At 55.8% G+C, this 27422-nt stretch overlaps 2 protein-coding genes across 2 annotated transcripts; one reads left to right on the forward strand and one right to left on the reverse strand.

Annotated features, from left to right (window-relative positions):
* The first annotated feature begins 433 nt into the window (after positions 1–433).
* On the forward strand, positions 434–13405 carry ERLIN1 (ER lipid raft associated 1). The gene is given in 12 exon segments (XM_040071271.2): positions 434–723; positions 1564–1645; positions 2021–2067; positions 5280–5341; positions 6967–7092; positions 7983–8056; positions 8482–8540; positions 9079–9170; positions 9617–9706; positions 9992–10071; positions 10254–10397; positions 10399–13405. Coding segments are annotated over 12 exon segments (1092 nt in total). The 5' UTR covers positions 434–610; the 3' UTR covers positions 10522–13405.
* Positions 13406–14884: 1479 nt separating this feature from the next.
* On the reverse strand, positions 14885–27376 carry ADAM8 (ADAM metallopeptidase domain 8; the record flags this gene model as incomplete). Its single annotated transcript, XM_040071241.1, has 19 exons — positions 27215–27376; positions 24047–24123; positions 23732–23810; positions 23563–23639; positions 22115–22301; positions 21635–21700; positions 21462–21530; positions 20723–20892; positions 20554–20635; positions 18802–18950; positions 17835–18012; positions 16597–16686; positions 16180–16375; positions 15918–16017; positions 15650–15836; positions 15485–15562; positions 15315–15399; positions 15087–15201; positions 14885–15008 (listed from the first exon to the last, which is right to left on the reverse strand). Coding segments are annotated over exons 1-19 (2271 nt in total), but the record flags the coding sequence as incomplete, so codon positions are not given.
* Positions 27377–27422: the final 46 nt, after the last annotated feature.

A 27422-nucleotide genomic window follows, 5' to 3' on the forward strand; every position in this document is an offset into this window, starting at 1 on the left:
AGAGTGATGCCGTTTCATTTCCGCGCCGCCATCGCGCCGTTGCTTGGCAACCGGCTGGTGGTGACGTCATCAGTTCGCGCGGATGTGGCGCGTCCATGGTTCCGCGCGCCGGCAGCCCGTGCGCATGCGCGGCGGGGGCGGGAGCGCGGCCTCGGCAGCACGTGGGGAACGGCACCGGTACGGGACGGGGAATGGGATCGAGCATGGGGAGAGCCGCGGGACCGGGATAGGGGACAGGGCGGGATAGGGATCGGGGTAGGTACGGGATGGCGGCAGGGTTAGGGATGGGGATGGGTAGAGGGGTTGGGAGGGCACGGGGACAGGGCGGGGCGGGGGCCGGGGCCGGGCGGTGACGGGGGCCGGGTCTCGCGGGGCCGGGCCGGGGCGGGCGGTCCCTCCGGCGCAGCCTCCAGTGCGGGCGGGCGGTCCCGCCCTCCGCGGCCGGGCTCTGGCCCTGTCCCGGCCGTGTCCCCGTCCTGGCCCGTCCCGTCTATCGCGGGTTTCTCCTTGCTCTTGGGGGCGGTGCCGGGCCGGTCCCGCCCGGCGCTGACGGTGTTGCTGTGGCAGGGCAGGGCCCGCGGAGCCCCCGGCGCCGGGAGGGGATGCGAGCATGGCCATGGCCCAGGCGGGGGCCGCGGCCGCGGCTGCCACGGGACTCCTCGTCTTCCTGCTGTACTCCGCCATCCACAGGGTCGAGGAGGGACACCTGGCCGTGTACTACAGGTACGGTACCCCCGGGAGCCCTCTCGGAGATGGGATTCATCCCTGGCCCCAGGGATTGCGCTGTCCTGCGCTTCCCTCCTTTTTTCCCCCACCCTGGGTAGGCAGTCCTTGTTTCTGCTCCCTTCCACCAGTGCTGGTGAGTCCCAGACACCCTGGCCTCACGCAGAGCCCTTGTGAGTTTGGGTCTCTGAATCCTCGGCTGCTTTTCCTGCCTCTTTTCTCCCTGCCCTTTTCACAAACTGGATTTCAGAGCTTAGAGGACCACAGCTCTGGGTCTGTCCTGCCTTGTCACATCTGTTGATCTCTCCCCGTGCCAGCAAGAGCCGTCACCTTTGTCCCGAGCTGTTACCCAGCCAGAGCTCCCGCTGTGTCGGTGCTTTGGAATGTTTTCCCTGCCCTTCCCGCTCAGCACCGCGGGCCGTTTCCCTTTAATCACAAGCGCGTTGAGCATGAGAACCTGGGGGATTTTTCTTTGTGCTTCGGGCGAGGGGCTGTGCCGAAACCCAAACTGGCAGCAACGCATCCACGGCTGGATCTTTCCATGGTTACCAGCGAACTATTTAGAGAGGAGAAATCTGCGTTCCTGCAGCTCTGTGCAGTGTTGCAACGCTGGGAGGGTTTAGCAATAGCTGCCTGCTTCAAGAGTTAATGGCTCACAGGCCTCAGGAGAAGTTGCAGCAGGCAAAGATCAGGTGCACTCATCTCTTTTGTTGGGGGATTGCTGGCAGATTTAGGGCACTGATGCAATTCTCTGTCATCCCTGGCAGTTTGAGCTGTCCCTGCTTGCCCTCAAAGCCAGTCCTTGCTGAGCCTTTCCCTGTTTTTCCTCCCTCTCTGCAGGGGCGGTGCGTTGCTGACCAGCCCGAGCGGCCCTGGCTACCACATCATGCTCCCCTTCATCACCACTTTCAAATCCGTGCAGGTCAGTGCCCTCTCCTCCCTCCCCTGGGGACCCAGGATTTGTCCTCTTGAAAAGCTCTCCCCACACGTGTGTGTGTTGCTGGCACTGGCAGTGTCCTGCTTGGGGAGGACAGTCTGTGTTTGTGGCTGTCACCGTTTCCCAGGAGCACCACATTCCTGAGCATGCCTGGAACAGGGAAACGGGCACAGCTCCCTGTGCATCCCCCCAAAAGGCAGGTGAGGAGAAGCTTTGCCTTCTGCCTACACCTGCAAGCATCTCAAGGGAGGCAGAGGACACACTTCTGGCTCCATGTTCCCTCTGTGGGAGTCTGGGCACACCAAGGCCTTCCTGGAGAAGAGAGCGGTTTGTGAGCTCTTGGCTGTGTTTGTGTTACAGACCACGCTGCAGACTGATGAAGTGAAGAATGTGCCTTGTGGGACAAGGTATGGCTTCCATTTGCATTTCTTCTAGGTGCACTTTTTGGGGTTCTTTGCGGTGCTGGGACACAGGGCCTGGGAAGTAAAGACACCTACCATAAAATGAATCCGGAATGTACACACATCTATCCCACTATAACAGAACAGGAGGCACAGGAGGGAACACTGGCGCTTGCTGGAGTTGCTTGGGTTGGTTGAGTTGGGTTACAGATCCTGTTGTGTTGGTTCATCCACAGGGTAAAGTGATGACTCTTCAGGGTAAAAGTAACCTGGTGATTCTCCTTGTCTTTTGTGTTCAGGATCCTCAGCAAAATTTCTGTTAAAAACAATAAATCAGGTGATGACTGGAGTGGTGACACACAGTGATCACATTGAAATTAAAAGGTGAAAGTTACTGGCCAGGTTAATAAAACAGAGTTAATTTTGGTCAAGTTTAACCCATATTAACTTTCTTGGAGTTGTTCAGCATCAGATGTCACTTAGGCTTAAATATTATGATAAAGGTCTTGTGGTTTTAATTTTAGATCTCAAAGGTTTTTCAGGAGTATCTGTAAATGTTAATGTTCGGTGCTGCAGCTTTCATAGAAATGGTTTGGGTTGGAAGGAACCTTAAAGCCCCTCCAGTCTCACCCCTGCCATGGGCAGGGACACCTTCCACTGTCCCAGGCTGCTCCAAGCCCCAATGTCCAGCCTGGCCTTGGACACTGCCAGGGATCCAGGGGCAGCCACAGCTGGTCTGGGCACCCTGTGCCAGGGCCTGCCCACCCACACTGCCATCAGTTGCTTCCATGCATCTCACCTAAATTTCCCCTCTGTCAGTCTGAACCCATTCCCCCTTGTCCTGTCACTCAGGGCCTTGTCCAGAGTCCTTTTGTGGTGAGTTAAACAGTCTTTAGGCCAAGCAAAAGGTCAAAGGTTGAGGCCAAAGCTAGCCTCAACTCTTTTGTGCTTCTATGATTTAGGAGCTAAAAATCAAGTCCCTGTTGAATTTTAGTGTTGTGGGATTCAGTTGTGTGATGCGGGTGGTTGGGAAGGTACAGGCAGTAAAAATGGGCTTTAAAGCATTAGACAGCTGGTGAAAGCAGTTCTCAGTTAATAATTGAATACACTCCTGACCAAAGGTCCCAGCAGCCCTGTGCATTTCTCAGGTGTTACTGCAGGAGCCGTTCAGTTCACTGCATTTGCAATCCAAAGTCTGCGGCTGCTTGGTGCCAAAGCTTTGCATCCACATTTCCATAGTAAAACATGAGCTTATAAATAACAAATGGAACACACCTGGAGTGTCCCTGTTCAAAGTCTGTTACCAGAATAGGTCCTAAACAGTTTAAGGTTTTGTATTTACATGTTAAACCATCAGATTTTAAAGCCTGGGTTTCTCTTCTGCCATCTTTATATTCCTGTTCCCTGTGTCCTTATCTATATCAGGAAGCTTCTGGGTGTCTGTGTGGGTGTCCCATCCCCAATTTTTGCCTTACCTGTCTTGTTTGTACCTAGCAGCATTAAGTGAACACATTAAATAGAGATTTTAAATCCTGAGTTAGATCCTGAATTGTCTGAGGCTTTCCAGGGTCTTCCTGCTATCTGTGTCCATCTCCTGTGGCATTCCCTGGATGCATTCCCTGTCAGGTCAGGCAGCACAGCTGCTTAACTATGCTTCAACTTCTACCAGGTGCACAAAGTCTATGTGTTGTTCCTCCTTTTATGGATTTCTGTTTCCAACATGGATTTCTCCTTGTTCCTCTCTCCCTGCAGGCTTTGGGGTCTGAGTGATACCTGTTTCCTCAAAGCCATGGCATGACCAGCAGGACTGATAAAATTTACTTGTCCCCCACCACACCACATAAACACTTAAGAATTATTCATAATAATGGAACAACAGTGGATAATATCCCACTTACTGTCCCAGACTGGCTGAGATCCTCGGCAAGGTTGTTGTGGAAGGTGGTATAATCTGACAGTCCTCACTGGTCTGAGGTGCCATTTCAGACCCCTTCCTGCCAGGGAGGTGAAATGGGGCTGTGGATGAGTCCTGATAGGATCCAGGGTGTTGCACACGCTCTCCTGTTCTTTCTAACATCCCTTTAAAATTGAAATGTCAGATTTGCAGCAGATAAGGTCCATCCATCACCAGTGATTTTAGCTCACAGTTGTCATGAAGCAGGTTTGGAGCAAGCATGGGCTGGGCTTGGAAGGCCTTTTCCAAAAGAGCGCAGGCACAGGCGAGTTCAGGTTGGTTTTTTTTTTTGCAGACTTGGCTTTGAGCTACCAGAGATCAAGATCTGCAAAATAAGAAATTGAGTTTATCGTGGGGGATATGTTTGAGTTGAAACGTCACAGAGATTGAGTTTGGAAATGTGGGAGTTCCACTGCCAGGAATGAGCTGTCTCTAAACAGTTCCTGCTGAAGCTTCTGGTCTGTGATATGCCTTTGTCCCAAGGACATCATCACAAGAGTATTCTGCTTTGAAATTAGGCTCTTGAGAGACCTAGAGCTGTTAAAAATTAAGGGTTTTTTTCTTCACTGTAGAGTTTGTGCTTTTCTCTGGCGTTCCAGGTACCCAGGGGTGGGCATGACTTTCTGAAAGCCACACCAGTTAGAGCAGAGGCTAGGGACAAGCCTGACCTCTGATTCCCCCTTTTCCCTGCCGGTCTGGCAGCACATCCTCCCCCGGGGAGCGGATAGCCTGCAGGCTCCCTCTGCTGAGGTGCTTGTGGTGTTCCTGGAGAGCCACGTGCCCCCGGGCACTGGAGCTGGGAACATGGATTGAAGTCTGCTGTGTGCTTTGTTCCTTCCTTTCTACTGGGCCTTGCCAAGCTCCTGCTGGAGCTGGTGATTGTGTGAATTAAACGGAGGGCTTTTTCTGTCTAACATGTTGCTGCCTAGAAGAGCTGAGTTGTGTCTGCATTTTGTGGGAGGTACCACCTGCTGTCCTTGCTGCCTTCCCCTCTGCTTTCCTGATAGCTGCAGCTACATTCCTGTTCAGAAACATTTTCTTTGGCTGGTTGAGAAGGAAATCACAAAGGGGAAGGAAAGTGCTTTGCAGGCTTGCTGGAGCATGCTTGTGATTTATGCAGGGAGAAGGACTGGGATTCGCTGCCATCTCATTGCAAAATATAGTAAAGGAATATAGTAAAGGAGAGATAAAGGTGCCTTTGCTTTGAATATGTTGGCTGTTAACAGCTGCAGTGGTAACTGATGAACTCTCTTTTCCCTTGCAGTGGTGGTGTTATGATCTACATTGACCGAATAGAAGTTGTGAATAAGCTGGCCCCATATGCAGGTATTTCCCATCCTGGTCCAACAGGCAGAGCTGTGACTGTCTTCACTCATCCTGTGGCAGCTCTGTCTTGGTTTGCAGAACTTCCCTTTTCCATGCCAGGAAAGCTCCCCTGTCTGTTCTTGTTGCCCTTACGGCTCCCGGTCCCATAGCATTGATCCCAGGTGTTTCCAGCTCGGCTCCTGGGGCAATTGCAGAGACTAAACCCGTGTAGGCGCCTCTTACCTTCTTGTTTCACCAAGCCAAAGACACAGTTTTGTTCAGTGGCACAGCTTAGTGGAAAACTCCAGCATTGCTGAGGCACTGGAGGGTGAATTCCTGTTGTAATTTATAGAGTCATGGGGGGCTTGGGCTAGAAGGGACCTTCATCTTACTTCACCCCTGCCATGGGCAGGGACACCTTCCACTATCCCAGGTTGTTCCAAGCCCTGTCCAGCCTGGCCTTGGACACTTCCAGGGATCCATGGGCAGCCACAGTTTCTCTGGGCACCCTCTGCCAGTGCCTCCCCACCCTCACAACCAAAAATTTCTTCCATATATCTCACCTAAATTTCCCCTCTGTCAGTTTGAACCCATTCCCCCTTGTCCATCACTCCAGTTCCTGATGCAGGGTCCCTCTCCAGCTTCCCTGTATTCCTTCAGGCCTGGAAGGAGCTGTGAGGTCTCCACAAAACCTTCTCTTGTCCAGGCTGAGCAGCCCCAGTTCTCCCAGCCTGGCTCTAGAGAGGAGGTGCTTCAATCCCCTCAGCAACTCCATGGCCCCCTCTGGACCTGCTCCAACAGCTCCATGTCCTTCTTATGTCGGGGGAGGCGGGGGGAGTGTTACTGAGACACACAAAGAAATCGCACGCAGACAAGAGATTTTCGCAGAGGTTCTTCTGATCCAGCTCCCAGCTGAAAGAGCGGAGAGAAGAGAGCCCCTTTGTTTATTTTTACTTTTTATACATTTGTGGGTCTAGCAGAAGATTGGCTTTTTGGGGTTTCCACCCCTCAGCCTCAGTGGCCAGACCAATTGTCAGTTACAATTGTTTTCAGGTTAGAAATATGCAAACAAAAGACAGAGAATGAAAAACAAAGGATTTGTTTATATTACTTCTGTGGGAAAGGTAGAAAAACTGCTCTAATATTCTACAGTAACTAAAAGATCTGAGTCCATTTATGAAAATCAAAAGGCTAATAAAGAAACTCAGAAAAACCAGGGTAACAGGGGAGTGGGCAGAACTGTGCACAGGGTTCCAGATGGGATCTCAACAGGAGCAGAAGAAGAAAATCCCCTCCCTTGACCTGCTGGCCATGCTCCTTTTGATGCAGGATCTGGTTGGCTTAAACAGTGGGAATGATCCTTGTTTTCACTTTACAGCAGTACCTGTTCCTGTGCGTGCAGGTCCTGGGGAGGCTTTGCTGTTTGATTTGTTTATGCAGATGATAAAACAGGACCAGGCAGTACATCTTGCCATGAGTATACTCCTTGAAGTTGTGTAATCCCAGCAGCACCTGACAGCTGGGCAGGGCGGCTGTAGCTTTGGCTACCCAAGTCCTGAAGACCCCTGTCCCAGTGCTGCCTGGCTCCTTCCCTGACATCCTGACCTGTGCCAGTGGTGACCTGTGGTGATTCTCTCCCTTCCCAGTGTACGACATCGTGAGGAATTACACCGCAGACTATGACAAGACCTTGATCTTCAACAAAATCCACCATGAGCTGAATCAGTTCTGCAGCGCCCATACTCTGCAGGAAGTGTACATTGAGCTGTTTGGTAAGTGGATGGCAGCTGGAATCCCACTGGAACCTTCCTGGAATATCTTACAGCCGGCCCCTTGGACCACACTGCCCCTGTGCTGGAGTTACAGTGTAGAATCCAGCTCCTTTTACATCCTTACCCCACTTCCCCTGTAACTTTAGTGACCGAGGTGTCTTTGTCTTCCCCCATTTGCATGTGAGAATTTGATTTCAGTCTTTTTCCACCTATTCTGGATGCACACAGCAGCCACTCTGCTCTTGTGCGTGCAGTGATGCCTGTGGCCTTCACTATGACAGTAGATCTGTGTTGTTCTGTTTCTGCTTTTAATCCCCTGCTCTGTTGCTGAATTTACTTTTAAATTTTCAAGCTTCCTTCTGGCTGCCTCTAACAATTGAGAGCTGGAAGGTTTTCCACAGGGAGGTAGCAGTGCTTCAGGAATTAGCACAGGTCATGTTCTCCATGGTGGACCTGTGCCCCAAAGACAGAACAGGTTCTGTTTCTTTTTCAGTGGCTGAGCAGGGGAAAAAATGGCTTATTGAAGATGAAAGGTCATCAGAATTTTAATATTAATGTAGTCCCAAGTCGGAGTGCTGGGCAGGGATAGACTTCTACCACAGGCCCTGAGATTCTTTCTGGCTGAGATGCTGAAAGCCATTTGCACTTAGTTCAGATAACTCAAAATCATCAATAGCTGAACTTTGCTAGTCACTAGCATGTGACTGTCCTTTTGGGAATGTTTTTAAGGGGGGCATAGGAAGGGCAACAATGTAGTGAATGGTCTCAGGAAGCATCTTTATCTTACACTGTAGAGTTAGCTGCTCTTCAAAGCCTGCTGTCTCTGCCACACAAACAGTGGCGGAAAATATGATAAACCAACTGGCCTCTCTTTTGTCCTCCAATCACAGATCAGATAGATGAGAACTTGAAGCTGGCCCTGCAGAAAGACCTCAATGCCATGGCCCCAGGTCTCACTATCCAGGTGGGTTGTGGCCTTCCAATAATGAGAGATTTTAAAAAGTGAAGAACAACCTTTTGCCAAAGCCTGCAGTGACAGGACAAGGGACAACAGTTTTAAACTGAAAGATTATGCTCAGGGTGGGGAGGCCCTGGCACAGGGTGCCCAGAGAAGCTGTGTGTGCCTCTGGATCCCTGGAAGTGTCCAAGGCTGGGTTGGACATTGGGGCTTGGAGCCTCTGCCCCTGGTGAGAGTGGGTTGGAATGGATGGCAGGAAATAGGAATGTAGAACACCTCTGAGGGAGTGGCCATGCTCAGCTGTGTTGCTCAGGAGGACTAGGCACCACCGTCCACAGCACTGCGGCTAGTTTTGCAAAGAGATGTCTTGGTTATTCAGATTGCATCAAAAGGTGTCATTCAAAACGTGCTCCCTTTTTCTTCTTTCACAGGCCGTGCGTGTTACAAAACCCAAAATTCCAGAGGCCATCCGAAGAAACTTTGAGCTAATGTGAGTAGCTGGACATAAAATTGCATTAATTTGTTTTGAGGGTGCTTTACAGGCACAGCATTGTTGGAAAGCTCTTCCCTGGTGCTCGGTGAGTGAGAGCTGAGCTCCAGGCAGTGTGTGCTTGGCCAGGTGCACTTGTGCCTTTAGTTTCCCATCTCTCTGCTGAAATCAGGGCTCAGGGGTCTTGATGCCTGTAAGCTCCCCTCCAGGATCTCTGGGAAGCCTTTGGGCTGAAGGAGACGCTGTTGGATCTCCTTTGGTTGACAGAGTCCATCTCCCAGCCCACGTTGCCCTGCTCCTTGTCCCGAGGGGCCTCAGACTGGACTTGCATCCAGATGTGACCTGAGCAGTGCCAGATGGAGAGGGGGATGGTCCCTTCCTTTGGCCTGTGCACGTGCTCATACAGCTGCAGACAGCCAGTCCCCACAGCTGTGAGCAGGGAGCTGGCAGCTGGCTGGCCCCTTGTCCCTGTGCCTCTCCTGGCATGCAGGGCTGCTCCTCATTCCCTTTCCTCAGGATAATGCTTCTCCCCTTGCAGGGAGGCTGAGAAGACCAAGCTGCTGATTGCAGCCCAGAGGCAGAAGGTGGTGGAGAAGGAGGCAGAGACAGACCGGAAGAAAGCGCTCATTGGTAATTCCTGCCTTCCCTGCCAAGCTGGGGCAGGACATTGTCTTCCATCACTGACAGCTCCCTGAGGGAGGGGCAGCCAGGCTGCACAGGCAGTTGTTTTGAACATCTGGGTGAAAATCCCACAGCAGCAGAGCAGGGAGCACCTCTGTCCTGCAGCAGGGGTGGAGGAAATCACTCTGCTGGAAAAACTGCTTGGGCTTGGAGCTCCATGTCCCTTTGCCAGAGCAATCACACTTGTAAACAGGATGTCAGCTCTACAGACATCAGCACTTTGTTGTCTTCCTGTAACTCTGCTGCTTGGAGTACGGACTGGCACTGAGTGGGAAGGGAGGGAGCAGGGAACCAGCTCCTGGTGTGGCAGACCGTGCAGCCAGCTTCTGGGGTCAGGGTGCTGGTGCTCAAGCACTGAGAAGCAAATTTCCCAGCCGAGCCCGTTGTGATTGCAGAGGCAGAGAAAGCTGCACAGGTGGCCAGGATTCACTACCAACAGAAGATCATGGAGAAGGAAACTGAGAAGCGGATATCTGAGATTGAAGGTAACCACACTGCTGGGACCATCTGCTGGCTGGGGGTGGTGGCCGGTGGAGGAACCTCAGACCTGCAAAAGCCATCGAGGGTGCTGCAGGGGTGCGAGATTGTGCACTGGGATCCTTCCTGCCCTGTGCATGAAACTCTCCAGGAAGCTGCAGTGCAGGTACAGGGCCAGCCAGGCTGTCAAGGGCACTCCTGGGTCAGCTGGTTCCCATGGGATGAGGGCTCGGTGTGATGGGGCTGTTCACTTCCTCATGCTTTCTTTCCTGTCCCTCCTCTGCTGCTGTTAGATGCTGCATTCCTGGCAAGGGAGAAGGCAAAAGCTGATGCAGAGTACTACGCTGCTCGGAAGCTGGCTGACTCCAACAAGGTGAGCACTGGGAAGCTGGTCACTCTTTTCCTCCTCACAGGAGATCAGCTTCAGGTGGGCAGCACTGGAGAAACACTTGATCTAACAGCCCACACCCCAGGAGGTGGCTTCCTGACATGAAAACTAATGCTTCAGGGCCCAAAAAGTTGTCTCTTATAGTCTCTGGTTTCTGGTTTTTGTAGCTGAAGCTGACCCCTGAGTATCTGGAGCTGATGAAGTACCAGGCGATAGCTGCCAACAGCAAGCTGTACTTCGGTGACCGCATTCCTGGCGTGTTCCTGGATTCCTGTGCCTTCCAGCAGGCCAGCCTGAGGACTGCCCACGAAACCAGCCTTCCTGCACAGGGAGCCCCAGAGACCTCTGCAGAAAGCCCCCTCAGAGGCGAGGAGAGCACTGGCTGAGAGAGGCAGAAGGGAACCCGGTGTAGCTCAGCAGCGAGCCCGGCTGTGACCGGGGACGAAGCCCTGTGCCGGTGGGGCGGATGCAGCACACGCCTGGACATCTTGTGTATAGGTGGCAGTTGGGTTGATTTTCTTCTAGCAACAGTTTGCAAGGGCTCTGCCTCTTCCATTTCTCTCCCTATTAAATTGGTGCTTCCGAAGGAAGGGATAATCCTGTACTAACATACCTATACTGGAATATTAAATGACAGACAGCAGGAAAGCCTCCTGGGGTAGGTGCAGTTATTTAGCAGGCATTACTGTGCAGGAAGGAGATGTGGCTTTGAGTGCTGTGTTGTTACACGCTGGTCATTGCTCAGTGCTTCTGGCTGAGATAGAGTGAAGAGGGGGTTCCCCTCGCCCTGCTGCTGAAGCTTCGCTCGGTGAAGGTTTCTCCTGACGCTGTCATTCTCCTCAAGGAGTGGACTCTCCCTAGCCAGCGTGCTCCTGCTCAGGCCGAGGAGTGGTTTGCTGTGGAATATGTTAATGGAGTAGGATCTGCACAGCCATAATATTCCTGCAGACAGCAGTGCTAGATAACAACTTGGAGGAAGCAACCTCTGAAGAGATTCTGCAATCCCCCTCTCCAAGCAAGAGCCTTGCACTGGCTGCCTGGAACTGATGGTGATGTTCCCACTGGGTGGCCAAGTCTCATTGCCTCCTAAACAAGATTTCAGGAGCAGCTGGGAGCAGCTGGTTGGGAACAGAGCGTGGCAAGTCTTTGCTCAGATTCCAGCCTCCCTGTAAGTCATTCACCAGGGAAAGGGGGCTGATTTTCCGCTACTCTGCTGTGCTGGCAAAGTGAAGGAGAAGAGAAGAGTGAAAGGATCCTGCTGTGCAGCAGATCAGATGTTTGACACTTAGCTGCAAAGCAGGTGAGGCACTGCTGCTCCTCCATGCAAAATCCACTGCTCCAGGAAGTGGGACCTGCTTTTTATGTCCTTGAACAGCCATGGTAAGGAGTGTGTCCCTGGTCCTCTCATCCCTAGCCAGGCTTGCTGGCAGATGGATCTTCTGTCCTGGTTTGCATTGTGATATATTTGACCCTGCCCCTGGTGTGCCAGGGCAGGATGAGGGAGAGGTGCTTGGGGAGGGGGGAATCTGCTGGGACAGCCTGCTTTCCACTTTTCCTCCTTCCTCCCTTCTGATTGTGAGGGTGTGCTTGCTTTTAAGTGCTTGCTTTTAGGACCTGCCCCCCTCGTTCTCTTCTGTGTGGATCCGGGGTGCAATGGCTGGGGGGGCAGCTGGCAAGAGATGGAATGCTGTTCTCCAGCTGGGGGCACCCCAGCACTGCCTGCTGCATGTTCAGAGTCCTGCTCTCCCTGTGCATCCCTCCTGCTGACCTGGCCCCTCGGAGCAGCCATGCCACCCTTGGAGAGACTTGAGGGGTGATGACACTCCAGGCACTCACTGGCCTGTTGAGGTCTTCTGTCCCTGGCTCTCTCTGCAGCCTCATGGCAAAGGGAGGGACATGTTTAGCTTCTGCCATTGAGAAACATTCAACCCAAACCAGCTTTACTTGTGCTAGTGATGTCCCCAGAGGAGGTGTGTGGGCTTGGGCTTTGCAGTGCTGCATCCCCCCCGCCCCGTGTGGCTGGGCTTCAGGGATGGTAGTGTTTCTCCACAGGAAGGTTCAGTGACACCAGACAGCTCCTGCTGTGTCTGTTCCTGCCCTGGCTGCTTGTCCTGCATCCCTGCAGCAGAGCAGGGTTGTGTTAGCCCTGCCCCTTCTGCAGGGTGTAAAATATAACAGTGGGACTTTGCAGCAGATTTGGGTGGTCTTTCTTGTCCTCCATCTGCCTGCAAACTCCCAAGGCTCAGTTGATGCTTTACTCCAGATCCCAGCACCTCTTCCAACCCAGCCATGGCAGGAGCCAGAGACCAGGGCACCAGGGCAGAGAAGGGGCGGCAGTGTGTTTCCTAGTGTTGGAAATGTCTCCTGGAAATACTGCTTGGCTTGCAGGGTCCCCTTTTTTCCTGCAGGATGGGCTTTGAGGAAGCAGTGTAGTCTTGTCTCTGCCCTGCCACCTCAGTATTTCACCAGGCCCTTGTCACAGACACAGCCTCTCCTCTGCCCAGCAGCACGTGCTTTGGATTTTGGATGAGGGCAGGCTTCGTAGGCTAGAAGCACTACTGGAGGGAATGCTGGCAGGGATGTAGTCTCCATGATTTTCTTCATGTTTACTGGGACTGGGCACACTGGGCATCAGGAATGGCTGGACAGAGTAGGTCCTGCCAGCCTGGAAGTGACAAGGGCAGGAGCGGAACTGCTGGGAGCAATAACAAGGCAGTTCACACCTCTTCTGCAGTGATCAGAGCAAGATGCCCACGAAGGGAGCAGGAAAGCCCTCCAGGCCAGTGCAAGAAGAGCTGCTTCCCTTTGGATCCGAGCCTTGCTATGCCTCCCTGCGCCATCCAGCTGGGTGCATGACTTTGCCTTAAGTGGTTGTCACTGGCTCGGTGTCCCTGTGTATGCATCAGCCACCTCCCCATGTGGTCTGATGGACCCCAGGGGATGCTCCCAAGGTCCCAGGTCCTGCAGCAGCATATGTGATGCCCAGTGCCTTCTGCAGCAGCCTCCTCCACTCCTCCCTTCTTCCCTGGCCCCTGCTGTAGCAGCCCCAGTGTGTGCAGAAGGGTGGCCACGGCTTTGGCACCCTGACGTGGGCTGTGCTGCCCTCTGAGCCCCAGCTGTGAGCAGGGACAGGGCTGCAGCCAGGATTTTGGGATTGAACTGGCTTTTCTCTCCGCTCCCACGGCTTGTGTGGGCCTGTGACTAAAGGGGTCTGCCCCTGGATTCACATCTCCTTAAGGAAACACGATACATACGGTCGGGTTTACATTGACACTGTTAAGTTCTTTTGATAAAGCAGAATAAAATTATTTTGTTACCATTTTTTTGGATGGTTTCGTGTCCTAGGGCCGGTGGCATGTGAAGTGGGGGACCTCTCTACCTCTTCCCCTGCAGCAGCACTGCATGGTGTGGATGTCCTCAGCTGCAGTGACTGCCACCCTGGGAGCCCCGTGAGAAGCCACAGTCAGGATCTGAGCATGAGGGGGACTCCCTGCAGCATCCTGCAGCCCCTGGGGCAGCCTGGCTCTGTGTGATTAACAAAATGTGCTGCAGATTGGCCCCTGTGGCTCTGGCACTGGATTGGGGAGTTCGGCTCCAACCCTTTTACCCCCTCCGTGATCCCCACACAGCTCCCTGCCTTGCTGCCACCCTGCTGTCCCCTCCTGCCCAGACACACCCCGTGACACCTCTGCCTTCAGTCTTTATTGGTATAAAAGCCTTGAACCTAAATTATATCAAAAAGGGGAGGCCTGGTTTTACAGCAGGTGGCTCAAAATGGTCACAGAAGGGTCATAAATAAATGGCTGCAGTAAAAAGGCTCCCAGGGAATTCCCTTTTGAACAGTAACTCAAGGAATAGCTCCAGAGATAAAAGCCCCATGGGGAGGCCAAGCCCAGCTTGGACCTGCTACCGCCCCTGGTGACATCCCCCCGTGTGATGTCCCCAGCCAGGGCGGTGTTCCTGGGGCACAGTCCCCACAGAGCAGAGCTCTCCCTGCCCCTTGAAGGAGCCGGGAGCTCCTCTCCGCAGCCCCAGCAGGGGAGGGCAGGAGGATCAGGACACATTCAGGACGTCGGGAGAGAAGGCAGTGGCTTCCAGAGCACAGGAGAGCCTAGGCCAGTGTGGGGCAAGTCCTCCAAACCGGAGCTGGCATTGTCCCCGCTCCCGGTCTCCGTGGGAAGCCCCGGCTGATTGCTCCCCCTGGGACAGCCGTGAGGCTGCCGAGTCCATTAAGGCACAACTCGAGGATCTGTAAACACTGGTGCCCACCCCGGGCAGGGTCCGAGGGTCCACGGCAATTCAAGTAAGGGTGGAAGCGAGACGGTGGCTCCCCAGCTGTGCCGCCCACCCAGCTGTGCCACTCCCCGGCCGGCCGCGGTGGCGGATGGAGCATCCATGGTCACCTCCTGACTGGGGGCGGCTTCAGGGCCACCTTTGGCGGGGGACACCGCTGGAAGGGTGTCGGTGGGAGGGACGGTCCCGGCGGACCATCGCCGTGGCTCTGCGCTTTGCTCTTCAGCGCTGGGAGGGGTTTGCTGGGCGGCTTCGGCTTCTCCTGGCGGGGGAACAGAGACCCGACTGCCTCACCTGGGCCCCCAGGAGGGACGGGGAGCTGAGGAAGAGCTCCTCCAGGCCACCAGCCTGGGCCACCCCAGGGCCGTGCCCCGCACAGGTGGGGCTGGGGGCCATTGCGAGGGGTGCTTACCTGCGGGGGCCATCCCGGAGGGGACCGAGGTGTCCCCTGCGGGCCGGGTGCCGACGGCTGCAGGGTGAGCACGGGGCTGTGCGCCCCGGCCGCCGTGCTGCTGACCAGGCTGGGCTGGCCGATGTCCCGGCGGGACAGCTGGCGGCGGCCCGGGCGCGTCCGGCCGCCCTCCTGGAACAGCGGGTTGGCGAGGCCTGAGGGAGTCCCGCTGCAGCTCCTGTGGGACACAGGGACCATGTGGGGCTGCTCCGGGCCCCCCTGGAGCTCAGCCCCGAGCAGCGGAGGCGGGAATTACCCTTTGTGGGAGCGCCGCGCCGCCCTGGCTCTGAGGAGCACCACGCCGCCGCCCAGCCCGATCCCGGCCAGGGCCAGCACGGCCAGCACGGCCGCCAGCACCACGCTGCCGCTCCCTGTGGGGACCGACCCGGGCGCTTGGGGACGGAGCAGCACCTCCCAGCCGGTGCCAGCCCCCTCCCCAAGCTCCCTCCTCTTCGGGACACGCGTCGGGGTGAGGGGTCCGTACCTGCGGCTATCCCTGAAATCTCCTGCTCGCAGTAGGGCGCTGCCCAGCCGGGGTCGCAGTGACACTCCCGCCTGTGGTTGCACACCTGAGAGGAAGGGGGAGAGCGTCGGGGCTGTGGCCGTGCCGGCGGGGCCCGCAGCAGCTCCGGGAGGGGGGATCCCACCGCGTACCCCGTGGTTGTTGCATTTGGCCGAGCAGTTCTTGTCGCCGTAGACCAGGAGGTTCTGGCAGCGCCCAGCGTAGCAGACCTGGGGGCAGGCGGGGGGGCTCTGAGGCTGCCCCGGGACCGGCGCTCACCCTCCCCCGGCCCGGCCCGGCCCCGGCACGGCTCTCACCATCTCCTCCCCGCATTTGGCGCCGGTGGGCACCAGCCGCAGCTCGGCCGCCTCGCCGGCGTCGCTGCCCGCGATCACCGCTTTGCACTTGAAGCGGCCGAAGTAGTAGCCGAAGGAGTAGTAGCCGCTGCCGAGGATGGGCTGGGTGTTGTCGCTCAGGCACAGCAGCGTGCCGCACTTGACATCCCTGCGGGACACGCGGCCGTGAGCGCCCGCGGCCGGGAGCTCGGCCGGGCTGGGACATCACCCCGAGATCCCCCGTCCTTACTTGGGGCTGCAGGGCTGCTTCCCGTACTCGGTGAGGCAGTGCAGGTGAACGTGCTGCTCGCTGTTGTGCTTGAAGCAGACGTCAGGAGCCACCTGCGCCTCTGCGGGACGCAGGGAAAAGGTCACACGGAGCCGGAGCCCGCTCTAGGATCGGCAGCGCCGCAGCTCGGGATGCAGGAAGGGATCCCAGCCGGGCGATGCGCTGGCTCGGGGGGCTCCGGGCAAATCCCGCAGCAGGAGGAGGGGCAGGGAGGGGGCCCTACCTGCGCCCCAGAGCGCCCGGCACTGCTCGCCGTGCGAAGGGCAGGCCCCGTTGTAGCAGTAGCCATTGCCGCGCTGGCAGGAGACGCCGTTCTCCTGGAAAACGTCCTCCGGGCACTCGGCGCTGAGGCCGCTGCAGTACTCGGCAAGGTCGCAGTCGTTCTTGCTGGCCCGGCAGAGCGCACCTGCAGCCTTCACCTGCACGGAGAACAGGGAGGTCAGCACTGCCTGGACACTCTCACTTCACCAGAGCACAGCAACGCCCTGGGCTGGGAAACGTCTTCCAGCGCCCCATGGATCCAGACGCTGACACTGCTGCTGACTGAGCTACTGCACAGCACAGAGACTCCTCCAGGGCTCGGACAGGCTCTTCCCCTACTTAAGAACCTGCCGAGCTGCTCCCCTGTGGACGGCAGTACCTTGCAGTCCTGGCAGCATTCCCCTCGGGCACACTCGGCTCCCTCTCTCAGCTGGCACGTGCTGGCATTGCAGCAGCGATCAGAGCATTCCTGCAAGACAGGGATGGACTGAAACCCTCCTGGAAGCCCCCCAAAGGACCCTTTCCTTCCTTTCTGAGGTTAGCAGGTTGCCAGTGTAGCTGCCATGGGCTGAACCACAGGCCAAAACCACAACAAAGTCCCAGGTGGGGACCATTCCTCCTGCCTCTTTATCCCCATTTCCAACACCAAACCAAAGGACCAGAAAGGTTTGGGTTTTTTTTTTCAGAAGATGGAGCCTGACCTGGGCACCTTCCCTTCAGGAAGGAAAAAAAGTGAAGATTTCTGTGCTCCCTGGATCAGGAGAACATTCCTTCAGGTCCCAGCACAGGGCTGTGACCAGAGATTTATCCCAGAGGCATTGCCTGTTGGTCTTAATTCCGCCCCCTGCACCCCGTGATGTGCTGGTAGGGATGAGGAACAGCTGAGCACAGCTCTTGGAAGAACACCATGCCCCGATGTCCCCTCCTGGGTCACCTCTTTGGTGAGGACACGGGGGGATGTCCATCTTTCCTAGGCTAAAATCACAGCCAGCTACACGAAGTGGGGCACACACGAACATCCTCTGCCAGTTATTTTTTGGCAGAAGCATCAGGAGCACAAGGGGGCAGTCTGCTGGACAGAGCTCAGGTCCCTGCTGCCCACCTTCCTTCCCAGCCCTTTGGACAGCACCCCTCTGGGAAATGGATTTGTAGAGAATTCTTAAAACTTGACAGAAGGCACACATAGTATGTATCTGTATGCAAACTCTGAGACAGAAAATGCTGACTTAGAAATGCCATGGAATAAGAGAGACATTGTTGAGAGAGAAATGGAACTAGAAACAAGTTTCAAATGATGGCTTTGCAAATAAGACTAGATACTTTGGAGAAGTGGAACTATGAAAGATGCATTGTAGTAGGAGCCACGAGGGGTAATTTTAGATGATTGGCTTTAAGGCATTAACAACATTGTGTGGCAAAAGCTGATAGTCCAAGAAACGCTTATAACGTATTGTAATTAGGAAATAGTTTGGCTTCTGATTGTGATGGTGTGAATTGTAGCATCTGTACTATCTCACCCCTTCACATGAGACTGAGAAGGGAATAAAAGTTTTTAAAATGCCTCTCAGTTGCCCCATCTCTGGGTCAGAAAAAGGGGATAATCCAACACACGCCTACCTCAGGCGTGCCGCAGTCACACTGCTCTCCCCGCTCCACAAACTGGTTCCCGCACACCGGCCCCCCGTACAGCTCGTCCGCCCGCGGCGCATTCAGCAGGCAGCTGGTCCGGGGGTCCCCCAGGAACTGCCACATGTCCTGCTCGCTGCACCGGCTGAAGAGCTTGGGGTAAACCAATCTGGAGGGGCACAGAACCAGGTGATCAAATGCTGGAAACCTGGAGGCTGAAAATTTCAGGCTTTCTGGGCTAAAAGGCATTGACCCTTGAGCAAGCACTACATTTGACTTGAGGCTGTGGAAGGGGCTTCCGAAATTGAGTGGTAGCACTGGGGTTGTGGGTTCAAATAGTACTGTGTGACCTCACAGGGTGAAAAACTTAGAATTTAAGGTTCTGGTATATAGTAATATATATGGGGCAATATGGAGGATTTAAGGTGCTGTCTAAGTCCTTCTTCTTCACCTTCTTCTTCTTGGCTTTGGGTGGTTTTTTCTAATTGGGTGAAAAAGGTCTGAATTGCAGACCTTGGGTGGTCAATAATTGGGTTAAAATTATAAATAATATAGGTGTCATCTCATTGTTGGATAGTTTATAATTTAAAAGACCTTTGAAAGAGTTAGAGACATCTCCATTTTCTACCTTGTTAGTTAGGTCTCATGACTTGAGAGACTGTACTATAGATAAGAATTAACAAACACTGAGTCCGAACACGAAAACTGCATCCCGTGCATTAATCCCGGCTCTAACACAAAGAAACGAAGACAAGGAACCCACAGTCATGAGCAGAGAGCCCAAGAGGGAAGCTGGAGGGTCACCCACAGGCTCAGAGGCACCCTGCAGTGGGGTGGGGTAGGATGTCTGCCCAGACCCGAGCATCTCGCTGGTTTTCCCTCCCCATCATGACACCCTGCCAGAGGACACCTCTGCATATTTGCTGCCCAGGGGTGTCCCCCTGCCTCCTTCACTCACCCAACGCTGCCTGCCATGACACAGCCCCCGTCAGCTTTGGAGACGGGGCAGCGGCAGCCGGCCACCTCCTCGTCGTGGGACATGCCCAGGTTGTGCCCCATCTCGTGAGCCATGGTGGAGGCGGCGCCGATGGGGTTCGCGCTGTGATCCTGTGGGACAAGGAGCGCAGCATTGTAGGAATGCACCCCCACACCCGAGCAGGTGCTTCTATCTAAGATAAAGAGTTTTGGTTTTCCTTGGAATGTGTAAGGAAGTTAAACCAGAATTTTCTGTAGCTGCCTCATTGTAAATGGTCCAGAGCCAGCACAGGAGCACTGACTGGGCTTTGGAAATGTACCTCAAAGCCCGTTGCCAATTTCACTGGGCAAGGTGCCAAAAAACCCCACCTGAACCATCAAGTACAAAAAAGACTGCACAGAGGGGCCCAATCGCTTCTTTGGACTGCCTTAGCCAGTGTAAGAGTGTTCTCTGCACCGTGTTCGACTTACATTTCTTTTAGTCTACGATGTTTGTTATTTTTGTCATTATTAAAACCTTTTGTTTTACAAAGCATGTCCAGAGATGTTGTCTTGCTATTATTAAGCCATTCTGGGAAGCTGCAGGCCAACCCTCAAACTTGATAAATCTTCACATAGTTTATCCCATTCTGGCCACGTGCAAGATTTTATTCACAGCATGGGTTCAACGCCCTTGTGGCTTCTCCACAGCTTTTCCATGGCGCCAGTGGGGCTCTGCAAAGTGTCTCCTCACTCTGCCATGCTCAGGTAAGGGAAGACACAAGCTGGATGTGGTCCCACAGCCCCTCAAGACCCCCAGATTGGATTGTCAGTGAGCTTAGACAAAGTGGCTGCTCCAAAAATGCTGCTTTGCGGTGGGTCTGGGAGGCCACAGGTCCCACAGCCAACCTCTCCTGCTCCTGGGGAGGGATGAGGAGCGCAGCCAGTCCCAGACACCTGATATCCTCCTAAAATCATAGCTCCTTTGTCCATGAGGAGCTTCTCTGTGAGGCTTTCCAAGTGTACCAAACATACCACAGGTACCCAGATGGGTGTCTGCAGCCCCAGCACTTCTCTGCAAGTCAGTCACTTAGGGGGTGTGTGGGAATTCAAGGCACAGAAAATTCCCAAAACCTCATGCATGCAGGCCCAAATACAGCAGGGAATACAGGGTTCAACTTGAGACTTTGGAAAAGTCTCAATTTTTTCTCTCAAATTTAGAGACCATAAGCAAGAACATGGATTTGTAGTTCAAGGAGAAACATATTAAGCTAGGTAGTGGAGAGTTGTAAGGTTTTAAAGTCAAGACGTAGAAGTAGTTATAAAGGTAATAAGAAGTTTTATGGTGTAGTTCTGTAGGATTGTGTGCCACTATATGATTAGATAAAATTGTCCGCATTGTGGCAGGATGAGTGATACAGTTTAATTAGCCATTGGTGTGAAAGTTAATATGCATGGCAGAAGATTATTGGCCAATAAACCTTTAAAAACCCCTGTAACCTGTGGTCTTGTGACCACTGACCGTGAACTCCTGGCGTATGCAGTGAAGACGTTCTCACCCTTCATGAGACTGAGGCTAGAGATCATGCTTTAAGACTTCTCCCAGTGCTCCTGTCTCTCTTATAATCCCGATAGGGGCGGAGATGCCAGGGACCAAATCCAGCCTTAAGGATGTAGAGGGGGAAAGCTGGGGACCAGTGGCAGAGGGGGTGGCTCTGGAAGATGCAGTGTGGGGAGGGCAGGGCACAGGACCCACCTGGTTGACGCCACCCGAGTCCCTGGTGCACATCACCAGCTTCTTGGCCAGCCCCACGGTGTTGCCGTGGAAGTCGATGCCCCTGTGGGATTGAGATGCCACCGTGGCCACGTGCCCCGGGTGATGGCAGGGCCGGTAGGGTGGCGAGGTGGTGGCCCCCTGTCCTTACGTGATCAGCTGGGCGTTGTCGTGAGGCCTCTTCCGCAGCAGCTCCGACTCCCGCCAGTGAAGGAAGTTGTCCAGTGTCACCTCGGGCTTGGGGCTGACTGTGATTTTGTCCCGGTGGTTCCACACCTCCAGGCCAATCAGGGCCACCCGCAGGCGAAGGGGCTGGTAGAGCTGGGGTGGAAAACAGCCCAGAAAGAACCTGGATTTGGGCTGCAGCTGCAGAGGGGGGCCCCACCTGCCCCAGGGAACTGCAGCCGAGCCCAGGACGCTCCTCACTGGGCAGTGGTCTGTTGTCCTCAATAAATAACACAGGCTGGGGAGACCACATAGACAGGATTTCCCCCAAAAACCTCTGGGCTCCTTCTTGGTTGGTGAAGGCTGGGATACTGCTCCCACACTGCTAATCAATAACTGAGGCTGAAGCAAAGCCATCAGGGAACCCAACATGGTCCAGCACATCCATCCCTCCCTTTATTAGCATCCACTCCAGCCTGAGACTGGCCACGGGATGTGCTCCCAGCGTTTATAGGACAAAATTTCCCTTCCCTTATGGACAGAGCTGAGCCACTCATCACGTCCACGCTGCGCATGCAGATGGCCAAGAGATGCAGTCACCCTGCAGCCATCCTGTGGGCCTGAGATTGGCTCCAGCTCTACCACCCTACTCGTGCCAACCTCCCTGCCACCTCCTCTGTGCCCACACTGGAGCTGGGAGGGCGGGTCCAGAGCCCTGGGCTCACCTTGTCCACGTGGTTCACGATTTCCTTCATGCGGTTCTGCACGGTGCGGAGGTCCTTGTGCTTCCTGAACTATGGGAAGGATGCAAAGAGATTTCCAGGGTGGCTGTGACTGAGCTCCTCACTGCACGGTGTGACAGCAAACCCACAGGCACCCACAGTAGTCCTCACTTTACCTCCTGGTTGTCCGCGACCAGGACCAGCTCCACGTACCGGGGGCCTTTTTGTATGGGACCTGATTTCTGAAAGGAAAGAGGACAGTAGGGTTCAGCTTGCAGCTTGCCAAGCCAGGCAGTTCCCATGGGATGTGTCGGATCCTAGAGGACCTTCCAAGGTTAGGAGGTCTCCTAGCTCGGCCCTGGGATGTTGTTTTGCTGGGTTTGAGAGTTCTTCCAGCTTGCATGCTGGAAAACCCAAGCCTGCTGCTGGGATAACACACCGGGCTCTGCAGGTATCACAGAGCCCATGGGGTGGGAGGATGCTCCTGCTGACGGCACAGGATCCGAGGGCCTGTTCCCCCCAGAAGCCACCTGTGCTGGGGCACCCGACCAGCAGCTCGTAGGAGAGGGGCGTCGCCCAGAGGCACGGAACACCCCCATCCTCCCCGGCACTTCTCAGGACCTCGGCTGGGGAAGGAGCAGCGATGCAATCCCTACCCAGCGGTAGAGCTTCATGGCTGCAGGGATCTTGGGCTCGCGGTCGTACTCCAGGGTGGCGCCGGGCTCCCGGCAGGTGCCGCGCTTCCCCCGCAGGTGAGCGGCTCGGTACACTGCGTGCCGGCCGGCCACTGCCCCCTCCAGCGGCTCCAGCAGGAAGGTGGTGTCATTCACCCGGAAAAACCCGCTGGAGAGAGAGAGAGGGCAGGCGTCAGGCTGGGGAGACGGGCAGGACACGGACAGACCCTACACACACCCCTGGAAGGGCCCGTGATGTGTGCCGCATCCTCGGAAGTGTGAAAGGCCCGGCTGGAGCCACCCGGTCTAGTGCAAGGTCTCCCTGCCTATGGAATGGGGTGGGACTTCATGGGCTTTAAGGTCCCTTCCGTCCCAAACCATTCTGGGATTCTATATAAATACAGTTGCCAAACTGGCTGCTGGGCTGGGAGGGGACAAGCACGACACGGCACAGGGCGTATCCGGTTCTTTAGGCGGCAGGAATGTCCTCGGGTTCGGCAGCTGATCCATTAAGGATGGATCCAGAGAGGGCACTCCTGCCCGGAGCTCCTGTGGTGTCAGGGCCCCACTCTCACCCCATTGCCATGAGTCAGGCCCCCAAGAAGTGCGCCTTTCCGGCCAGGCACCCAGCCAGGGTCAGCGCCTCCAGGAGGAAGAGGGATGTCATCTTCCCTTCCGCAGGGGAAAGCTGAGCTCTCACTCCATCCGCACGGCTGGAGCTGAGTCACACCGGCTCACCGGGCTCGGTCACACCGGCTCACCGGGGCTCGGTCACACCGGCTCACCGGGAATCCCTCACACCAGCTCACTGGGGCCCCCTCACACCGGCTCACCGGGGCTCCCTCACACGGGCTCATCGGGGCTCGGTCACACCGGCTCACCGGGAATCCCTCACACGGGCTCACCGGGGCTCCCTCACACCGGCTCACCAGGGCTCCCTCACACGGGCTCACCGGGGCTCGGTCACACCGGCTCACCGGGGCTCGGTCACACGGGCTCACCGGGGCTCGGTCACACGGGCTCACCGGGGCTCGGTCACACCGGCTCACCGGGAATCCCTCACACCGGCTCACCGGGAATCCCTCACACCGGCTCACAGGGAATCCCTCACACCGGCTCACCGGGGCTCGGTCACACGGGCTCACCGGGAATCCCTCACACCGGCTCACCGGGAATCCCTCACACCGGCTCACTGGGGCTCCCTCACACCGGCTCACCGGGGCTCGGTCACACCGGCTCACCGGGAATCCCTCACACGGGCTCACCGGGGCTCGGTCACACCGGCTCACCGGGGCTCGGTCACACCGGCTCACCGGGGCTCGGTCACACCGGCTCACCGGGAATCCCTCACACCGGCCCACCGGGCCATGTGCCGAGGCTGGATGCTGTCCCCCAGCCCGGAGCAGGGCTCCTGGGAGCCGCGGCCCTACCTGAGCCCTCCGCAGGTGCTGATGCTCGCTGCCGAGCCCGGGTGTCCCCGCACGCGGCCCTGGTAGAAGCAGTGATCCTGCCGAGACAGAGGGCAGAGGTGTGGGGCTGCACCAGCGCATGGGGCCCCACCGGGGTGGGAAAGCTGCTCGTCCCGGAGCCAGCCCGTACCTGTGTGTCCGGCTTCTCCGTGATCTCCGAGCCGTCAGCGGAGTAGTGAGTCTCGGTGTAGTGCTGCCCCAGCAGGGCCCTGCGGGGCGGGCAAGGGGCGTCAGCACCCACCACGCTTTGGGGGAGAGCGCGTGGGGACTGTGACATGCCCAGGTGGGTTTGTCAAGGAGGGAATAAAGTAGTCTGGGCCGAGGCTTAGGTCACCGGTGCAGTGACACCAGGCCTTGAGGAAGAGATGCTCAGGGCGAGGGCGGGATGCAAACCCGCCCCTCCCTCCTGCCCCCAGACCACCCCACCGTGCCCACCTGCACTCACCTGTTCTTCTCCAGCCACAGGAGGTATTCCCTGCCTTCAGCACGGATGCTGTAGCGGACTTGGCCTGGGTAGGTGCTCTGCATGAAGGAGAGGTGCCGTCAGAGACCCATTTTCAGCATGAGCCAGAGCTACCCCATGGCCCCCGTCCTGCCCAGAAAGGGGACAGGGTCTGTGTGTGCCCTGCTGAGGAACCGGGAGCCTGGCCACTCACCCTGAAGGCATCCAGCAAAGACACAGGAAATCAGAAGAGAAGGAAGAAAGCATGTGGGCAATAACGCAAATCCCCAGCACATCCTGAGATGAAGAACAGGTCACCCACAAGGAGACGGAGTCAGCAAAGTCTGGTTTCCCGTGTCTGACACATGGCTGCAGATGGCCGTGCCAGGGACTGAGGTTTCCTACTCATCAGTCACAGAGCTCCTTTTCTGGGGTCTGAGTTCAGCACTTACTCACCAGCTGAACCACAAAGATCCCTATGGCTCTTATCAACAGAGACTTCTTCCTCCCTGACTGATCCAACACGCCACCTCATGTTTAGGGAACAGCCTTCCCTTGGCTCTCCTCAGCCTCTCAGAGCAGATTCTAGTATCACTGTGTCCCAGATCCCCTTTGCCGGTGGGAGGAAGCCAGGGTGGCTGTGGCTCAGTCAGCTGAACCCTGAACCCTGAGGATGGAGATGCTCCTACAGGAAAAGTGTTTCTCTCTGGGCTGTCTTGTGATCTCCACCACCACCAGGGGCCCCATCCCACTGGGGTCACTGCGAAAGAGTCATGGACCAGTGTCAGGCTGTGCCCTTGCCATGAGGGCTCTGAGACGTCTCCTGAGGGCACATCTGCCTTTCCTGAGGGCACACCCTCAGCCCTTGCAGAATCCAGGTGTGGAGAGAGGCAAAGCAAACCTTTCCCATGGGGCCAGCATTCCTTGGGGATGAGGTGTGCTGCCTCTCCCTGGGGAGCATGACAGTGCCGGCTGTCATACCACAGCTCAGCGTTCCCAAGGGGGTGATCTGCACCCTGGAAGGAGCCAGGCTGAGCAGAAAGCCCTGCTGACTCAGTGCCAGGGGCCAGGTGAGAGGCTTTGCCTGTCACTCAGCTGCCCCCATTGTCCCTGGTTTGCAATTCCAGGCCAGCTTGCCAGTGCGCTTGCGGGTCCCTGGAACATTCTTCTCTTATGAACAGCGTCTCCCGCCTGTCCCGACCCCCTGTCCGCCAACAAAGCCATCCTTTGTTATTGTTGGCAACGCCAAGGCCAGAAGAGGTCTTAAGGAATGGCAGGAAAGCACTTGGAAGGGGGTGCTGGGTCAGGGAGCGTCTCTTGGAGACGACCGCAGGGCAAGTTTAAAATAAAAAGTCCTGATAAAGCTTCTTTGAATCAACCCCTTCCTCATTAGCATGGGCTGTGCAAGGGCTCCAGATGGGAAGGCTTTAGGAGCAGCCCTGGGAGCTCCGTGGCTGTGCTGAGCCTGCCCAGCAGAGCCACAACAGAGTGCAGGGAGAGGAGGGATTCCTTCCAGCCGGTCTCAGTAAGAGACCCAGGGAGCTTGCAGAGGATGGGGATGGGATGTCCCATCCCACCCGAGCTCAGGGTGTTGCTTCCCTGGGTGGGAAGATACAACATGCCTTGTAGTAGGGGCGGGGCTCACTTCTCCAGACCCCTTTCCGTGGAGAACCCAAGGTGTGCCACTCTCCCTGCTGTCATGTGGGAAGGCTGGCACCCGGGAGATCCTGTGCTGCAGAACCCAGGGCTCCATCCTGTCTGCAGGGTGGAACTTTTGGATTTACCGAAGCCAGGGGGTAGCTAATCTGCTTCAGCCCTCACCTGCCAGGTGGCCCTGCTGGACCAATCCCATGTGTCCCAGTCACTCCGACCCCAGAACCAGATCCTGGGGGCCTGTGCCCGTCCTGGCTACAGGAGGAGCCAGCATGAAGTACACGCATCTTTGTCTCAGAGGGGCTTGGTGGTGACCAAACCTTGCTGAGAGCTTCCTCCCCTCCCAGATGACCAGGACAGCAAACCTAACCTCTCTCCAAGAGGTATAAAAAAAGGGCTTGGAAAGCAGGAGACTTCCTACCCTCAACAAGGCAGGTTTGGGATGTCCAAAGACCACCCAAGCCAAAACCAAATGCAGGTGTCACCCATCAGACGGCCCCTGTGGCAGTCCCGAGGCGCACAGCCCATGGCAGATGTCTCCTCCAGAGGGATCCCGAGATGGGTGAGCTCCCCTTTCCGGGGGGATCGGTGCAGAGCCGCCCGGCGCACACCCGGCACAGATGGCGTCTCTAAATAGCCTGGGGAATGTTTATCTCGTGGACAAGTTTAGGTTTCTAGAGCAGGGAAAACAGATGCTTTTGGGGAGTGTTTTTGAAGCTAGCTTATCAGTGAGGGTTTGAATCACAGAGGAACGTGCTGTATGGCACTAGGGAATACGTGTCCCTGATCCCTCCATCCCTCCAGGCACTAAAATTGGCACTTTTTGTGTCTAGAAAAGGAATAAATTTAAAAATAATAAAATAAAAAAAATTGGCTGAATTTCACTGTAAGGCAATGAGGAAAGTGTCTTTGAGGTCAAGGCATCCTACAGACGGCGACATCAAGCACTCCAAACTCCTGACTCAAACCCCATTCCTTCCCCCAAATTGCCAGGTTTCCCAAGAAAAACAGCACTGGCTTGCTTTCATGTGGATTTCTGCAACTTTCTGATTCTTATTTCTCTGTCCCAAAGGACAAAAAAAGCCCCAGCTTCAGCAAACACAGCAAGAAAAGTGCTTACAGCTCCACGAGGCTTCACAAACCCCTCCTTAAGGAAAGACCAGATGTCACAAGATCACAGCAAGGCTGCAAGAGGTGGCACCGCTGGGTCATGTCTCCAAAAAAAGCACTGGGGAAAGCAGCCCCTCTCTCCAGGAGTGCACCCCGCTGTCTGCAGGTCCTAATTAGACCCAAACCAGTCCAGAAAAGCTGATCTGATCAACTGCTTCAGCATCTCCATCCTCTGGGGCTGAAGCAAGGCAAAGAAATGGGCGCTCTGTCATTCTTTTGGTGCGGGGCTGAGGGGGTCTGGCCGAATGGTTGGTCAAGGGGTGGCGGGACAAGATGCCTGCTGATTACAGCCCCCCGGCCAGATTCCCCGGAAAGCAGCGAGGGCGGCTGTGCCGAGCTGTGACTCACCGGAGGCGCTGAGAGGTCCCTCTTCCCCCGGGGCGCCGGCAGCTCCCGCGGCAGCACCGTCTCGTACCTCTCGACGTGGGGCAGCTGCTCCTCCAGCCCAGCAGTGGAGCCTGGGAAAAGCCGAGGGGCTTTGAGACAGATGCCCGGGAACAACCGAGTCATGGAATTTCCCGAGCTGGAAGGATCCCACAAGGATCACTGATCCGGC

The sequence above is a fragment of the Hirundo rustica genome, chromosome 8, assembly GCF_015227805.2.
Source record: "Hirundo rustica isolate bHirRus1 chromosome 8, bHirRus1.pri.v3, whole genome shotgun sequence".
In the NCBI taxonomy this organism is placed as follows: Eukaryota; Metazoa; Chordata; class Aves; order Passeriformes; family Hirundinidae; genus Hirundo; species Hirundo rustica.